General features: G+C 35.6%; 1 protein-coding gene across 2 annotated transcripts in view; it reads left to right on the top strand.

The window, feature by feature from the left end:
* The window catches only part of LOC107696360 (RNA binding protein fox-1 homolog 3-like), a 78,542-nt gene that overhangs the window by 57,191 nt on the left and 3,520 nt on the right, over positions 1–17,831 (top strand). The window contains exons 5-10 of one of the 2 annotated variants that reach the window (XM_016496657.1): positions 744–836; positions 1,848–1,908; positions 2,012–2,065; positions 9,048–9,180; positions 9,466–9,505; positions 13,572–13,630. In XM_016496657.1, the coding sequence (XP_016352143.1) occupies positions 744–836; positions 1,848–1,908; positions 2,012–2,065; positions 9,048–9,180; positions 9,466–9,505; positions 13,572–13,630 (440 nt within the window). The remainder of the gene's footprint in view (positions 1–743; positions 837–1,847; positions 1,909–2,011; positions 2,066–9,047; positions 9,181–9,465; positions 9,506–13,571; positions 13,631–17,831) is intronic. The other variant, XM_016496658.1, reaches the window with a different exon arrangement.

Below are 17,831 nucleotides of genomic sequence, written 5' to 3'. Positions count from 1 at the left end.
ACATTTTAAATAAATTATATATTCAATAAACATTATAATAATTTAAATATAATAAATGTAATACAAATAAAATGTAATAAAAAAACTCAGAACAGTTGTTAATCAAAAAGAATGTTCTATACTAAATTAATATTAAATAAAAAAAATAAATAAACAATATATACTTATATATAAATAAATAATATATACTTTATGTACTTTTTGTGTGATTTAAAATTGTGCTTAAGTAAAATGTATTAATTATTTATTACATTTATTTATTAAATTATAGATTACTTACTTTTTTTAACTATATATGTACTATATATATAATTGTTTACTATATATATAATCTGAAAATAAGATTAAAAATAAGATTTCGATTTAAAATATGTTGATATGTAATTTTGACAGTTTCATAGATTTCAGCCTTTCCTCATTTAAGTAGTTGTCAAATATGTTACGAATGTGGCCGTCGAGTGAAAGCTTCTTTAGTCACTTTTTGTCTCTGAGTAAAGCAACATTTCACACATGTGACAGTCTGCAAGAGGTTTATAGTGTGGTATGTTATTTCTGTCACTAACATTATCTGATTGCAGCTCTTCACACACAGACTGTGCGTCTGCAGGTTTCTCTGCTGGTGTTTTACTGTAGCGTGTCTCTGTAACCCTCCTGATCATGTTGTTCCTCTCGTGGGCTCCTGACTCTCTCCAAACCTGTTTCTCTCTCTCTCTCTCCTCCTGCTTCACTCCATGCGTCTGCAGGGCTTTGGCTTTGTAACTTTTGAAACGAGCACAGACGCAGATCGTGCACGGGAGAAACTAAACGGTACAATCGTAGAAGGACGTAAAATCGAGGTGCTTTCCTTTTCCCCTTCTCTCCGTCCTCCTTTCCTGCCTGCTGACCTCATTTCCTGCCCTCATCCTGAGATTCCCGAGCATCTGCACAATACCTGTCTGAGTTTGTGTGTGTGTTTGTGACGTCTGAAAACAATATTCTGGGTTAAATGCTCTATTGACAACTTCTGTGACAAACAGGGTGAATCTCACAAAAAATATGTCCAAGTCACATGCATGTATATATTTAAGAAAAATATGTAATGTTTATATATTACATATATTTATATATAATTATATGAATATAATTATAAATTATATGAATATAAATATATAAATGTAAATACATGTAAATATTTTCAAAATATATACTGTATGTGTGTGCTTTTATATGTACATAATAAATATACACAGTATGCACACATATATTATGTAAACAAAAACTTTTATTTTGGATGCGATTAATCGCGATTAATCGTTTTACAGCACTAATATGCACATATCTTTGAGCAAATACTGTCAATAGAAATTAAGGTGAAAATGACCCAGACTATTTATTTTAATCTCTGAGAGCAATTGAATCTGTTTGATGTAAAACTGAATCTATAAAATATAAAAAGAGCTGAATCTTATTATATTCATCATCCTCCACCATCTTCCATTGGATAATGTACAACCAGTTTAAAACAAACCTTATTTCAGATCATACATCATGCTCCAGTGTTGTTTACTTTTGTTATTCATTGGAGATTTTTTTTTTGCATTGCTTGTGTATGTCATCAATTCAAAGCATCTGTTAAATAACACCAAAACTCCGAAAATGAAGGAAAATATCCAAATATAGTAACACATTCTGTAAAGTGTGGTGTGCATGGCTCAGAACAGCCAGAAGAGATGCATTATGGGTGATTAGCTGAAGAGCAGAGGGATATTACTCACATGCATGCATGTTTGCATGAGCGCAGTGTTCGTATGCATGTGTTTTTGTTCCTGCGGTGCGCTCACATCTCTCTCTCTCTCTCTCTCTCTCAGGTGAACAACGCCACGGCGAGAGTGATGACGAATAAGAAAGTAGTAAACCCGTACACAAACAGTAAGAGCTCCTCTCAGCATTACAGCTGTTTTTACAGCTGTTCTGACTCTCACTGACAGATGCGGGATCTGTTAAAGCACATCTCTGTCCTGTGTTTCTGCAGGCTGGAAACTCAATCCGGTGGTAGGAGCCGTTTACGGACCTGAGCTCTACGCAGGTGAGGAAGAGCATCACTGTATTCTATTGTCTTGCACACCTGTTTACACAGAAATCACGGAAAGAGATCCGTTTGACCGGTGCTGAAACATTTGCAGGGGTTTTCCTCCTTTACTTTAAAAACAGTAATTCAAAATGAATAAATTCCCCACATCACTCATATGTTAATGAACTGCTATTTGTAGTGTAATTATCATGAAGATTTGTCAAGTGTTTTTTGCCATTTCGTTTCAAAAGATGCGGAAACCTTTTGTTCATGCAAAGCTCGTTACCACAATGGGACTGTGGTTGCTGTAAGGTGCACACAGTTGGCCCAACGAAGGTATCCAATGGTGGCTGATTTCCTGCGTGTTCGGTCTTTTTCTGTGCACAAAGTAATTTAACTTCAATCAAATTCTAATCTGACTCCATTTTATTATGACCTTGAATTTAGGTTAGAATGCCAATGAGTATTGATCATTCATAGGATAATCTATCTATCCATTTAACTCTTTAATCTTATTGTACTCATTCTTTCGAATTCCTATAACACTTCGAGTCTCGCACCGGCCGGGTATGCAGATCTCATACTCACAAACTCATCAGTCTTGGTCATTAGACAGAGGCGACTGACTAATATTATAGAAGGCGTGTACCTACTTTGCTCATTATAGAACATTTTATTTAGTCCTCATAAATCTGATCACACTTAAGGTAAGACTATATCTAACCAGAGATCATGACCATTACCATAGGACCCAGCTGACCAACTTAACTTCCTCTAATGGTAATATAACCATGCCATAGTTTCCCACGTACACTTAGTTACAATAATATTACTATAATCAGGGGTTGAGGCTCACCCTATTCAGATCAGCTATAAATGGAAAACCCATTATTAGCCTCTACAGTCTAAGTATACATAACTAATGCCAATGTGTTAGTCGGAGCTCTAAAACATCAGTTTAGTCCGTTACTAACCTGAGCGTAGATTTGCGATGTTATGGACTTAAAGGTGGGGTAAGCGATTTTTCAAAAACGCTTTAGAAAACTGATTCGGGCCGAATAGCAAAACAAACTTGTAGCAGCAGCAGTTTTCTGTCGGGTATTTGTCATGTCGTGCCGCGCCGCATACAGTGTAGACCATAGATATGTATATATATATATATATCTATGGTGTAGACAGCATCACTGATTATAATGAGTTCTATAGTATTTTGTCACGCCGCGCCGCTCGCGTCCGGTGTAGACACGGTGTAACATTGGTTTTGCTTTGTTTCACAGAACTAATCGTTGCCTGGGTTGCGTGCGTATGTGTGGGGCGGAGCTATCAAAATAGGGGCGAGACCCTTTTGGGGTAGGGGAGTGTTTGTTTTGGTGATTTCAAATGTCAACATTGGCTACCAGAAATCGCTTACCCCACCTTTAACGTAATCTACTAGAGGCAATAATCTCAGAGTAAGTCAGAATAAAGTCAAATGTAACAAATTATTATCAGTCAGGCAAATATGTATTATACCAATTGCATAGTCAATTCAGAGATATCAAATCAAATCAATACATCAAATACTCAAAAATAAATCTAAGACTAAAAGACGCGTACCTGATTTCAGAAAAATACGTAGTATTGAGTGTATGGACACACTCCACACTACGGGCTCATCTGATTACAGAAGTGCCCTGATCTTCTTGCAAAATTTCCTTAAATACTCAGACCAAGACAAACATCCTCCAAATGGAGACAGGAACTAATAATTGGAATTTGCATTGATCAAGTCCTAGACATGGAGAGCTTACAGCTTTTGGGGGCTGATGGTAATTTGCATGAATTATACTGGGAAAGGGCACACCCTCTACAGTGAGCAAAAAATCTCTAAACTCTTAGGGTCGTTATTACCTTTTAGTCTCCTTCTTGTAAGATTGAGACTATTGTACCAGCTGCACTGAGACATTTCAAATGATACCAAACATGACTGTGAATATCACTTGCATTCATGAAGAACATTATATTTTGCAACTGACCATTCTGAGTGAGGGGAAGGATGGGTGAGAGGAAGGAAGTCAGGGAGAATGAACAATGTATAGGTGAGAAAGAAGCTTTCCCGCATCTTCTCTCAGTGAGATGTGCAAACAGAGGCCTGAATGTTAATACTGTGTTTGTGTTGTCTAGGGTGATAGGTGGGTGAATGGACAGATAGATGGACGGTTGCTAAAGTGTTTTGACTGGTTGCTAGGTTGTTGCTAGGGTGTTTGGACTGGTTGCTGGAATGATGTATGGACAGATAGATGGATGTAGATAGATAAATAGTTGTCATGGCGTTGCTATGCAGTTGCTAATTGTTTTGGGTGGTTGCTAGGGTGCTCTGACTGGTTGCTAGGATGATAGATGGATAGATAGATGAATGAATGGATGGATGTTAGATAAATAGATAAATGGTTGTCATGGCATTGCTATGCAGTTGCTAGGGTCTTGCTACTGTGCTCTGACTGGTTGCTAGGGTGTTCTGACTGGTTGCTAGTATAATAAATGGATAGACGAATGGATGGATAGATGATAGATAGATAAATGGTTGTCATGACATTGCTATTCAGTTGTTAAAGTGTTCTGACTGGTTGCTAGGGTGTTGCTAGGGTAATAGATAGTTAGATAAACATCATTCAAATGCCGCAGGACGACACACACAATCACTAGTGCAGATGTCTGGTCAGTAGTATTTGTGATGTTTGTCATGTATCTGCTGCTATTGACTCAGACGGGCTCACTGCAGATGTATTAGGGACTCTGTCCCGTCCAGACCGATCCGGGGTTAAATGTCTTGCTCAGAGGCACAGTGCTGATGTCAGTGATTTCCCACTTTATGGACAAGAAGCCGAGAGTGCTGCGTTAGCACTCCTCAACCGCCAATCCAGCAGCACCAATAAAACGACTCATGCTAGCGTGATATTAGCGAAACTAGACGCCACGTTGGTTTCCATTCCTAATAAACGCACAGGCTATTGAACACAGCGTAACCGCTGCTGTAATTTATGGCAGTCAGATGGTGGTCGTATCATTAGCGCTGCTAGTTAGCTCTGGGCTCCATTTGATTAGCAGTCACGGATCACATTTCTTTTAAAACTCTTCAGTGGCACAAATGAAGAATTCAGTGCAGAGTAATTGGCTTTAGTTCGTTTCGCGCACTCTGTTTTGAGTTCATTCTGATTTGCCCTCGAGTCTCGATGACTGTAAAAGTCTTGCATAAGGAAAATTAAATGACATTAGAGCTCAGCAGAGCCATACGCTAACACACAGACACAGAGCTAATTCACCAGAACATACAGGCTTACCAACAGACCCAGATAATATCGGATGGATGGATGGATGGATAGATTTAAATAAATCATAATTATTTATTTAGTTATAAAGTGATGTGCAGCGTATAAGAGTTTAAAGTGATGTGCAGGAAGAGTTTAAAGTGATTTGTGGTGTTGCTGTGTGTGTGTGTGTGTGTGTGTGTGTGTGTGAGAGGAGAGAATGTGTCCAATTTCTCCATATACATTGTGAGTCTCTGTCCTATGGATGGATTTGATTAGCTTTCAGTCGGCTAACAGATCAAGAGCTCTGGAGTGAGCGATGCTGACGGTGTAATCGAGCAGTGACACACACACACACACACACACACACACACACACACACGCTCAGGGGGTTTCTCTGCCTTTACTGCCGTCTGTTATACCAAGAGGAAGTTCACGGTCCATCTCAGATCTCTGCCGTCACACTCAACCCTTTAAATCCCGTGGCTCCTCTCAGGGGTGTGTGTTCCCTCGTCTGCTGCTGAGATGCACTTTATCAGGACTAAACGTCAGCATATGTTCACCAGTTGGCTGTCGGCCTGCGATCAGCACCACAGACGTCAGCCTTGCAGCCGCTCAGGAAAGTGTTTCTCCTCTCACTTAGAAATCAGACCAAAAGGAAATCCGTCCGAGCAGTGTCTTCACGTGTGTGTGTGTGTGTGTGTGTGTGTGTGTGAGGTCACATGCAGGTGTGTTTTATTGAGCTTTGTGTGTGTTTGAGAGTATTGTAAGGTGTATGTGCGCTGATGGAAGTCTTCGTGGCGCCAGATTCTTCATTCTTCTTTGTTGCTTGCAACCCAAACCTTCCCATGAGCCTCTAGTGATGAGTGTGAGGTAATGAGCTCAGAGAGTATCACTGCCGCGATCGCTCTCTGTGTTTGGCTCGGTTGATGGAAACGTAGATGCTGCAGATCTTCCCAGATGACTGATGAATGAAGAACTCATTGTGATAACACCCAACGTGACTCTTATTAAAGGACTTTTACACACACTTATACATTGCGAATGGCTTCAGGAGGTTTCTTATATCGGGATATCTTTCAAAGGAAGAATTTCACCATCAATTCTGTCATGATTTATTCATCTTTATATTCAACAAACAAAATGTATGTATTTAACTATTTATTAACTATTTGGCCACCTTTTGACACTTAAGTCACACTTAAAAATGTGTGAATTTCATCGCATTGGATACAATACATTTCAAACCAAGTGGCATCTGCAAACAAATGATGCTAGAGATTTTCTCAAAACAATAACATATATTATTTTATTTATTTATATAACTATGTAAGTAACATAAATTATAAAGATATGTAATTATATAAATAAGTAACAATTATATAATGTATATAGTAGTAAATTGTGTAAATTAAGTAAATTGTGTAATTATTTTACATATATTAGTAATTTAAATATATCAATTATAAAAAAATAATTAGAATAAAAAAATATAAGGACAGAAATACTATACACATAAATTGTAATTGTATATATATATAAATAAAACAATAATTATACACTTTATACAGTATATCAATTGTAAATTATTTTAAATATATTATATTAGTAATCAAATATATAAAATATAAAAAACATTAGTATAAATAATTACATTATAGTTAATAATTTTATACATATTAATATGTTTAAAGGTATATATCAAATTGTAATTGCAGATTCGTAATTATATAAATAAAACAATAATTATACAATTTGTATAGTAGTGTATTCTATCAATTGTATAATTATTTTAAATATATGAATTTAGTAATTGAAATATATCAAAAATTAAAAAGTAATATAATTATATAAAAATAAATATATAGTATTATAATATAAATTGTAGTTATAGATTATATAAATAAATAAAATAATTATACTATTTCTATTTTATGAATAGTTGTTATTGTAAATATTACTAAAATTAATAATATTCATATTAAATAGTATATCATTTTTAAAAATAACGAAAACACACTTTTAAGCTCCTAAAAGCAAATCAAAAGCATGAGTAAATGATGACAGATCTCTTTCTTTAAGCTCTCATATAGTCCGGTCTGATCTGGTCTGAAGTGTCTTAATGAGCTCTCTCGTTGTTTCTCGGTGTGTTAAGGAGATAATGAAGCACTTGGCGTTGATTTGATTAATCGGTGTCTGTTCCCCCGCGTGTGGATTACTCACTCCAACTCCTCACAACTGCAGGCATTAAACGCCATCAAACGGCTGAGCGGCTGCTTACGAGTCCTTCAGAACCGAACTGACTGTCTCACTGACTGCATGTATTTTTATTCTTTTCTGAGGGTTTTTTTCCCCTGGTGTTTTGTGCCACAGCATATCGGCTGGTTTGATGAATGTGTTTTTATTGAGGCAGTGTAGCCTATCGCCTGCTCATTATCAGCTTCATTTACATATATCAAACAACATCGGTGCCTGTACAGCAGCAGCGTAAACAGGGAGTCCAAAAATATGTATTTTCAACAACTGATTCTTACGTTGTTTTAGAAAATATGACATCAAATTATATAATAATTATTTGTTATAGATTTTTTACACTCTTGTGGGACAGATACAAAAAATAATAATAATAATAATGTACGATGGGGCCCAAATTCTGTTTTCTCCTTTTGTTGTGTGATTTCTCGATAAAGATTTATGAAGAATGAAACCATCGTTATGTCATCTAGTAAACTTATCAATGGTGCAGCAAACTAACAGAGAGAGGTCAAACCCTGTGGTTTGTTAAAGGAGTAGTTCACTTCCTGAATAGATAAGACTCTTTTATTCCTCGGCTGGGATCGTGTCGAGCTCTTTGAAGCTGCACTGAAACTGCAGTTTGGACCTTCAGCCCGTTGGTTCCCATTGAAGTCCATTATATTGAGAAAAATCCTGGAATGTTTTCCTCAAAAACCTTCATTTACTTTGCGTCTGAAGATAGAAAGACTTGAACATCTTGGATGACATGGGGGTGAGTAAATTACTAGGAAATTTTTATTCTGGAAGTGAACTACTCCTTTAAGCAGATAAAATTATAAAAGAAAACTAAAAAAAAAATCCTTTCATTGCTCAATACAATGGGTAAAAATAAGAAAAAACATGGTAGAAAAAAATACTTTTGTTGGCCAATAAAATGGGTAAAAATAAGACAAGAATGGTAATCAAAATACATTTGCTAGCCAATTAAAAAAGAGATAAAAATAAGTAAAAATGTTTAAAAAAATCCTTTAAGTGGCCAATAAAATGGTGAAAAATAAGGGAAAAATTGGAAAATTACTTTTTGGGCAAATAAAATGGCTAAAAATAAGAGTTGTGAAAATAAAATATTCTTTGGGTGGCCAATAAAATTGGAAAAATTGCATTTTGCTGGTCAATAAAATGGGCAAGAATGAGAAAATGTTTTGCAAAAAAAAAAAAAAAGGGGGACAAAAGCCATATTTAGAGACCAAATCATAGAGACCTGAGGGCACAAGACAGGAAAAAAATACCTGGCAACCAAACAGAATACCCTAGCAACGTGACAATGAGTTTTGCACATGCAAACAGCACTCAGATTGTCTTTATTCATTCCGTTGTGTCATAGAGACACGTGCACCTCATCTACAGTACCATGCGTCCTTATAAACGGCATCCAGCAGGAGTTGCTGATGTTCGGTGTGTGTGTGTGTTTGCAGTGACGGGCTTCCCGTATCCCACGGCAGGAACCACGGTGGCGTACAGAGGCGCTCATTTACGAGGCAGAGGTCGTGCCGTTTACAACACCTTCCGTACGGCTCCTCCTCCTCCACCCATCCCGGCCTACGGCACGTGAGTCTCACCCGTAAACACTATCATCTGCTGCTCAGGCTTTATGAGCAAATACTGATCTGTGCAATAGCAATTACATTCTACATAATTCATGCAATTAAATTGTAATCGATTGACAGCTGTATTTGAATGTGATGTTGTCCTGCTCCAGTGCAGCGTTTTTCAGGTGCATCTCTCTGCACCAAAGTCATTTATTTCTCGGTCACATGACTTTATTCTGCAGCGGTTTTCATGCTCATATCTGTGATAATCAGAAGCTCTCATTGTCTCTTCTCTGTCTCACAGGGTGTTGTATCAGGACGGATTCTACGGCGCGGAGATCTACGTGAGTAACTTTGTTTCTTGTGGGATGAGAGCGGAGTGTAATTCCAATCCAGGATCTCTGGCGTCGATTAAGCGATGTCTCGCTTGTGCCAAGAAACCTGACAACCCAATTCTAGATTCCCTTCAGTCACCACAAACTCAGAGTCTTCCAAAGGAGCAAAGCGCTCTCCATGTCCTCGAACTTCAGTATGCACTCACAAAATCATGCTTTCAAACCACTCATGCGTTTGGCGCATGCGTTTATCCAAAGCGAATTGCATTGCATTCAAGGTATACATTTTCTCAGTTCATGCATTCACTGGGAATCAAACCCATGACCCTGGTGTTGCTAGTGCAGTGCTACAGGCCTGACATTTTAACAGTTAAAAAGGAATGGAAATTGAAAACTTGACTTGTTTAAACAGGAGTATGCTGGTAAAATACTGAGGAGAGTGTTCACACAGAACGAATTGCACTCCAGGTTAGTGTTGCTTATTTGCATGTGCCTTTTCTGCTGTCAGTGTTTGTGGAAAAAGAGGTGAGGAGGTGAACTGAATGAAAAATAGAGTGAAAAAAAAATACTTCTGGTGACCAATGAAATGGGTAAACATCAGGAAAAAAGTGGGAAAATAATACATTTGGTGCACAGTAAAATTGATAAAAATAAGAAAAACAAGTGAAAAATGTATTTGCTGTCTAGAAAAGGGGGGGAAATAATAATATAAAACAAAAGGTGGAAAAATATTATTTTGGTGGCCAATGGCCAATGTTGATAAAATGGGTAAAAATAAGAATAAAATAAAATAAACTACATTTGCTTGCCAATAAAATGGTAAAAATAAGAAAATAAATTTGAAAATTTTCATTTGGCGGCCAATAAAACTGTTAAAAATAAGAACCAAAAAAGTGGAAAAAAATATATTTGGTGGGCAATAAAATGGGTAAAAATAAAAAATGAATGATAAAATAAATAACATTTACTAGCCAGTAAAATTGGTAAAAATAAGAAGAAACTGTGAAAAAGTTACATTTGGTGGCAATAAAATAGGGAAAAATGAGGGAAAAATTGTGAAAAATATACCCTTTGTGGCCAATTAACGAGTAAAAAAAAATCAAGCTTCAACTGGATGATAAAACAAGTCACGAAGAAAAGGGACACGAGTGTGTGTGTGTGCGTGTGTGTGTATGTGTGTGTGTGTTTGTGTGCGCGCGCACCTGGTATTCCCTACATTATGGGGACCAAATGTCCCCACAAGTATAGTAATACCAGTAAATTTTGACCTTGTGGAGACATTTTTCGGTCCCCATGAGGAAACAAGCTTATAAATCATACAGAATGAAGGTTTTTGAAAATCTAAAATAGCAGAGAGTTTTCTGTGAGGGGCAGGTTTAGGATAAGTGTGTGTGTGTGTGTGTGTGTGTGTGTGTGTGTTGGAGTGGTTTGTTCATTGGTGGCTGTGGACCCTCAGTTCCCACTAGCACTGCTCTTCACACACACACACACTCTCACACCTGTAAGTCGTCTCACATCTGTGTCACCCTGATAGTGACACACTGACCCGCAGGAGAACAAACACACTCGCACATCTCTCTTTCATTCTCATTCTCTGCTCTCGGCTTATCTCCTCGCCTTTTTGAAAAATGTTTTCATTTTATTCATTCTATTCTATCAATTTGTGAATTGATTTTATTCAAATGAGAGTCTGTGTGGAATATACTGATATTTTTGGAAGAGAAATATCAGTATATTTCTCTTCCTAGAAATTCTCTGAATTTTCTATTCAGAGAATAGTGGCTTAAGCATGGTTACTTTACTTTTCTCTCCTTTTTCTTTCCATTTTTTTCACTTTTCTTTTTTTCATTTTCGCTTTTTCTTTATTTGTGTTCAAAAATGTTCTAATCTTTTCTTTTTCTTTTATTTTCTTTTTCACTTTACTTTTCTGATTTCCCCCTTTTCTTTTCCCTTCTCTTCTCGCCTTCTCCTTTTTTCCTTTCCTTTTCTCATATTATTCTTTTTTGTTCCTTTTCTGTTTTCTTTTCTCATATTTTCTTTTAGTTTTTCTTCTGTTTTTCTTTTCTTACTTGTCTTTTCACTTTTTCTTTTGTTTTGTTTCCCTTGTTTCAGATTTCACTTCTATTCTCTCCTCTTCTGTTCTTTTACTTTTTCCTTTTTCTTCCCTTCTTTTCTCATGACTTCTCATTCTTCCCGCATATTTTCTCCTCTCTCTCTTCTCTCATTGTCTGTTCTCTCATCTTCAGCGGTGTGGTCTGTTATATTTAGCGTCGGGGCTCTCGGTGTCCTGATAAAGGCATGTTCTGTGTATTGGGCCGGAGGTGCTGACAGTCTGATTTATTACCCCGTGTGTTCGCAGGCGGGGTCTCCAATAAGTGCAGTCCCGCAGGAAGTTCACCACGCCTGCTCCTCCTCACTTCCTGTCCCCAGGGGAAGGGTCACATGACCTTGCAATCCCCCGCTCAACCTCTAACCTGATTTCATTTCGTTTTCACTCACAAACTTCTTCTGATTCAAATTGTTTTCCGAGTGATGGAAACCCAGCCCTTTCCGTAGCGTTCGAGAGTCTCCGTGTGCTCGTTTCAGTAACGCTCAAGCCGTTCTGTGCTGACTGTCTCAAATTCTCCACTCAATAATACTCTTTCTGTGCCCGATTTAAATGCGGCACACATTATCAGTGTAAGCCTTCCACACTCAGCATCCCAAATATAAGTCACCAGCGTTATCGTGTGTCGCAGCGCCCCCCAGTGGCACGGCGCGCTCACTCATGGCCGTTGTGTGTGTTTGTCGGGCCGGAGAAAGTCAAACAGCGGCTGCTCTCGTTCTGACGCTCTGATTAATGTGTGTTATTAGCGATCTGCCTACAGACAAATGAGCTCGACTCCACCTCAGAGTCTCTGCTGATTATGATACAAGTGGCAAATCAACAGAATCTGCTCTGTTTTCGAGAGAAACCAACAAGAACCAAGACAGACGTGCTTCAAAACCGATAAAGACGGCATCTGAAGGCATCATACGCACACTTCTGAGGATGCTGTACAGATACTAGGCTGCAGTATTAACCCTGTAAAGTCTGATATGTGAAATACTAATCAGAAAAGTCTCGTTTTTAAAAAATTGAACAGTTTATTTAACCTTTAGACAAAACATTAAAGAAAAAGTGTTTTTTGTTGGGTATCATATTTGACGCATCAAGCTTTTATGGCTCATATAGTCTGATGTAGTGAGAATAGAGGGGGGGAATAAAACAGCTCAGTTTTATTCAGAGGCCAAAACTGCAGATGCTGATATTTATATGGCCAAAAAGTGAGTGATTTGGATTTGTAATGTAAATCGATTACATAAAATGATATAAATATCAGTTGTCACTCTATATCTGCTAATAATATGTCTTAAGATGATATTTAAATGCTTAGTTTGATGAGCAAAACATATAATGCAATACAATGATGATTGAGAGATGAACAAACAAACGTTCCTCTAAAGATGAGATTTGAGATGTTTTGGAGGCTTGTGAAGATCATTCCTCCACTGAGGAACAGTGAAAGTAAAGCTTCTGAAAACAAACGCTCCTCAAAAACCTGATGATCAGATCTGAGACTCACATTTCAACATTTTTTCTATTTTTCTAAAACATTATGCATAAAAACGCAAAAGTAACGTAACGCATTACTTTCCATAAAAAGTAACTAAGAAACATAATTAGTTACTTTTTTATGGAGTAACGCAATATTGTAATACTAATGCATTACTTTTAAAAGTAACTTTCCCCAACACTGTGCATAAATAATCATGTCAACCTAAGCTGCTTCAGTCCAGTAAGTTTCATCTGGAAATATTACTAACAATATCAAAGTTATTGTTACGTTTACTTTATAAAAATCTGTAAAGATTTGACCGCAAAAAGACATGTCAAGCACAAGATGAAGTGGTTTGTACAACAATATTTGCGTGTGCTGCTCACTGGGTTTGTGTAATAGGTAGTTGCTGTATATCTATTTGTGTGATATAAGTGATAGTTTTGTTGATGTTTGTCTGTTTTGTGTTGATCTTTTTGTCATTTTTGTGTTTTCAGGGTGGATATGCAGCATACAGATATACTCAGCCTGCAACAGCTACAGCGTACAGCGACAGGTACAAGTTCATACACACATGCAGTGTTGCATAACATGATAATAACAAAACATATATTTTGACATGCATTCATGCATGCATTTCAAGTTTTTGAGATAAACGAGATCTCTTTAAATTTTTTGTTAGTTTTTTCTATTTAACTTCAGTTTGTATTTCCATTTTAATTTTAGTCATTTTAGTATGTAACCATTTGTTGTCATTACAAAAATGTATTGATTTTTAATGGATTTTTGTATACAATTAACAGTATTAAATTAAACCGTTAAATTTAATATTTTTTTATTTTTTTTTATTTCACTGCTCCATTCTCCATAGCACTGGTACATGTTTTGCTATTTAAATCGGCCACTGTGGGGCGATATCGCATTTTTCAAGGGCATAAACGACTGTATATTGCGAGGTTTTTCACACACACACAATATTCATATCATCTCATAGACCTCCTCATTCCAAACAACTTTGCCTCTAAAACCACTGCTGTCAATCAAATCGTTTGTTACATAATTGATATGTAAAAAAAAAAAAAAAACGACTTTTGCGAACTAGTCCTAGGTTTTTCGCTCAATCTCGAAAAAAGCACTGCAGTACAATTCTCTGGACTCTGTAGGTCAGTTTTTTTCAATTATATATATAAAAAAAAGAAATGTTGAACTTTACCATTTGGGTATCTATAACAGGGTCTTTTAGAAAAGGGGTGTGTCCAAATATACCCAAAAGCCTATAAAGCCTAAATGAAAACTCAAAACTTCACGAAACTAGGTGAGCACATGCGACAGGTGATTCTGAACAAGCACGCAAAGTTTCATGCAGATCGGACCACAGGTGGCAATATAATAGTTAAAAAGGCTTCAAAAAAACTATATTTATATGGTAAATTACCTCAAATTGCAGAAAATGTTCATATATTCACGTATACACTAGATCTTCACATCGTACGATCGATCTCCTCATTCTGAACAACTTTGCCTATAGGGCCGCTGCTGTCAATCAAATTGTTCTTAAAATATTTGACATTATTTAAAAAAAAAACGAATTTTTTAAACCATAGGTGGCGCTGTAACAGTCATAAACATTAAAAATCATCATATTTCTATGGTAAATTACCTGAATTTGCAAAAAAATTAAAAATAATTAAATAATTGATTTAGGTGGTTACAGGCTTACTAAATGATACGTAATGTCTTTTCATATGTGCTTGAACCCCGATAATAGCACTTGCAGCTATATTTGTACTATTTAAATTTGTTGTAGTATGTATTAATATTTTGAGTGTTTATCAGTTTAATATAATGTTTATATTATATTTTTATATGTTCAGTTTTCATTTTAATTTAAGTTCGTTTTAATACATTTATTATGTGCGTTTGTCATTTCTATTGATTTGTTGCTTTTTTAAATATTTCTTCTTAGCTTTAATTCACATTTATTTCAGTTTTAGTTTGAGTAATTTTAGTGCTTAAATTCATTTCTCTACAACAACAACTTTCCAATTTTCACTTAAATTTCCCATCTAATTTATTTCAGCTTTATTTCACATGAGGAGAAAATAAAATACAGCCAGAGTCTGTATAACGAGTCTGAGTGTGGCTGCAATTTGCTGTTGAGGAACTTGATTCAAGATCCGTCACCGAAACCAAGTCACCATTTTAATATGCAGTTTTGCTTCGCAAGCAAATTCGTTGTTTTAAAGGATGTTTAGATATTTTCACTGGGAATCAAGACAATAATACTGATTATACAGATTAATGAAATGTTTGAGTCAGCACACTGAATGTCCAGTTTCACACACACACATAGACATTAAAGCGTATATAGCTCTAACGGTAAAGCTGGCCTTTTCTCTCTCGCCCTCCATTCGTCTGCTGGAGTTGTTGCCCGCAGCCGAGGGCTTGTGTTTTCTTATCTGCTGTCTGCAGACCTTCATTTGCAAGCTGTATATGGAGAAGAAGCAGAAGAGAGTAAAATATGTGCAATATATAAATGAAAGGAAATTACACGTGTTGTCCGTCCTGTGGAGGATTAGTTCCAAACCAGCGACACGAAGCCCACAGCACTTTGTTTGCCTCCTTCACCTTTTTTTTCCCTCGCTCATTATCTCTTTTCAGTCATTCTTTTGCTCTCATGCTTAATTTGTTTTCTTCAGTCGTCTTCTCTTTTCTTGTCGTTTACCTGAAGAAAGTTCCCTTATGCAGACTAAAAAAATGCTAAAAGCATAAAAAAAGATTTGACTCCCATGTGAACCCGTTCACATCGAGTCTGAAAATGTTGATACAGTTTAGGCTTACTGAAAAAGACAAAACTCCAAAAACCTACCTATACATACAATTCACTGCAGTTTCCAGCTGAAATTAACACTACACTGTAAAAAAAATTCTGTAGTTTTTACAAAATAATTTTGGCAGCTGTGGTTGCCAGAATAATTTTGTAAAAACTACAGAAAAACTGTAAACACATTTACGGCCAAAAACTGTAAACTTTACAGTATAAAACTGTAATTTACAAACAAGAAAATTTGAATGTAAACCAGTAAATTCAACAATGCACACTGCTATTAAAATCTGTTTTGTACCTTTAACATACTGACAACCACCATAATAATGCAGGTGGTAAAAGAGAAAGCCACATGAAGAATCAAAGCTCATCACGAGTAGCTTCGCCACAAGCAGAAGTATATACTAATATATAAAAGGTCATTCATGCAAAGGCAAAACACCATCATGGTAACACACTTGATACTTAAATAATGCATTAAACTTTCATTAAACAACAGAAGATGTAACATAAAGCCCAAATATACATAACTAATAACAAAAACTATTAAAAAAACATGATTATTTAAACAAAATACTTTCAAATGTGGAGTGTCATGCAGGGAATTCTGGGAATATCAGTTTACAGTTTTTGACTGTAAATTATACATTGATTTGTTATTTTTACTTCTAAAAACTAAAATTAACAGCATTTTACTGTAAAAATGAAAAGTCTGGTTAGATATTTTACAGTTTTTCCCTGTATATAGTACGGGAACTTACTGTTAACCTATTAACAGTTTTTTTCCGTAGCGTTTTTACTAAATTTTACAGTTAAAATTACACTTATTTTTTACAGTGTAGTTCTCACTAATTTTGATTATTGATTGATAAATGCTTGTTTTCATTCGCAATACTATGTTATGACCTCAAAACACTTTTATCATAGCGCCTGGTTTGTAAACTAACACATTTTGAGCTTAGCATCACATAATCAGCTTCATAGGAATGGCTTTTCTGACGTAGTAAACTTGCTTGGTAGCGCACCCAGTACAGTATTGCACTTGTGATGCAAATCATGATAAAGGCATGTGAAAGTGAGCTAAAATGTCATGGTTGCTTCAGCAAATAAATTTTTAATCTCATGTTTACTTTTGTTAACACTATCGGTTAGGTTTATGGTAGGGTTTATTGTAGGTGATACTCTATTTTCAACGCAATAGAGCATTAGCATTTTAGCAGCACTCACTGAACATTTCATTTACAAACTTCCACGATATTGTACTAACATATTATCATATGCAGCATAATACAATTTTGCAGAAATGTCACCACAGGCACGTTTCACTATTTTGTTGCATGCAGTGCTTTTTGATTATAGTAATTATTACTTTTTTGCTTTTATTTTCAGGTTTTATTTTTATTTTCTTATGTGTGTGTCTTTTTTTCCCCTTTTTTTTCACATTTTTATTTAACTTGGGTTAGGGCTAAATATAAAATAGGGTTATCAGAAAGGCATTTATTTTTAATTGATTATTTTTGTAATTAAAAATATTAAATGAAAGCATTACATTTAATCTTTTTTAAATTGTTTTATTATGTTTTTAGTTTCATTTTTAATGGCACTGCTTGTTGTCCATAGGTTTATTTTAGTATTATTTATATACTATAATAATATATTTTGAGTATATATTAGTAGCTTTCTTTTTATTTTATCAGTTTACTTCATTTTCTTATGTGATTTTGTCATTTTTATTTGCTTTAATTTGTATTTATTTCAGTTTTTGTTTTAATAATTGCACACCAGTTCTCACACCAATCAGAAAATTATGATACAAATTGATATGCCAAAAATTCATACTGGGCTTGGTGAGAATAGTATTGGTGCATATAGTGTTTTTTTTTTATTATTATTTATTAATATTTTGAAATGGCTTTAATTGTTATATATA

This window comes from Sinocyclocheilus anshuiensis, unplaced genomic scaffold, assembly GCF_001515605.1.
Source record: "Sinocyclocheilus anshuiensis isolate Anshui unplaced genomic scaffold, SAMN03320099.WGS_v1.1 scaffold62, whole genome shotgun sequence".
Taxonomy (NCBI): Eukaryota; Metazoa; Chordata; class Actinopteri; order Cypriniformes; family Cyprinidae; genus Sinocyclocheilus; species Sinocyclocheilus anshuiensis.
The sequence above is the reverse complement of the archived record's forward strand: the minus strand, read 5'-3'. Positions and strand labels throughout refer to the sequence as shown.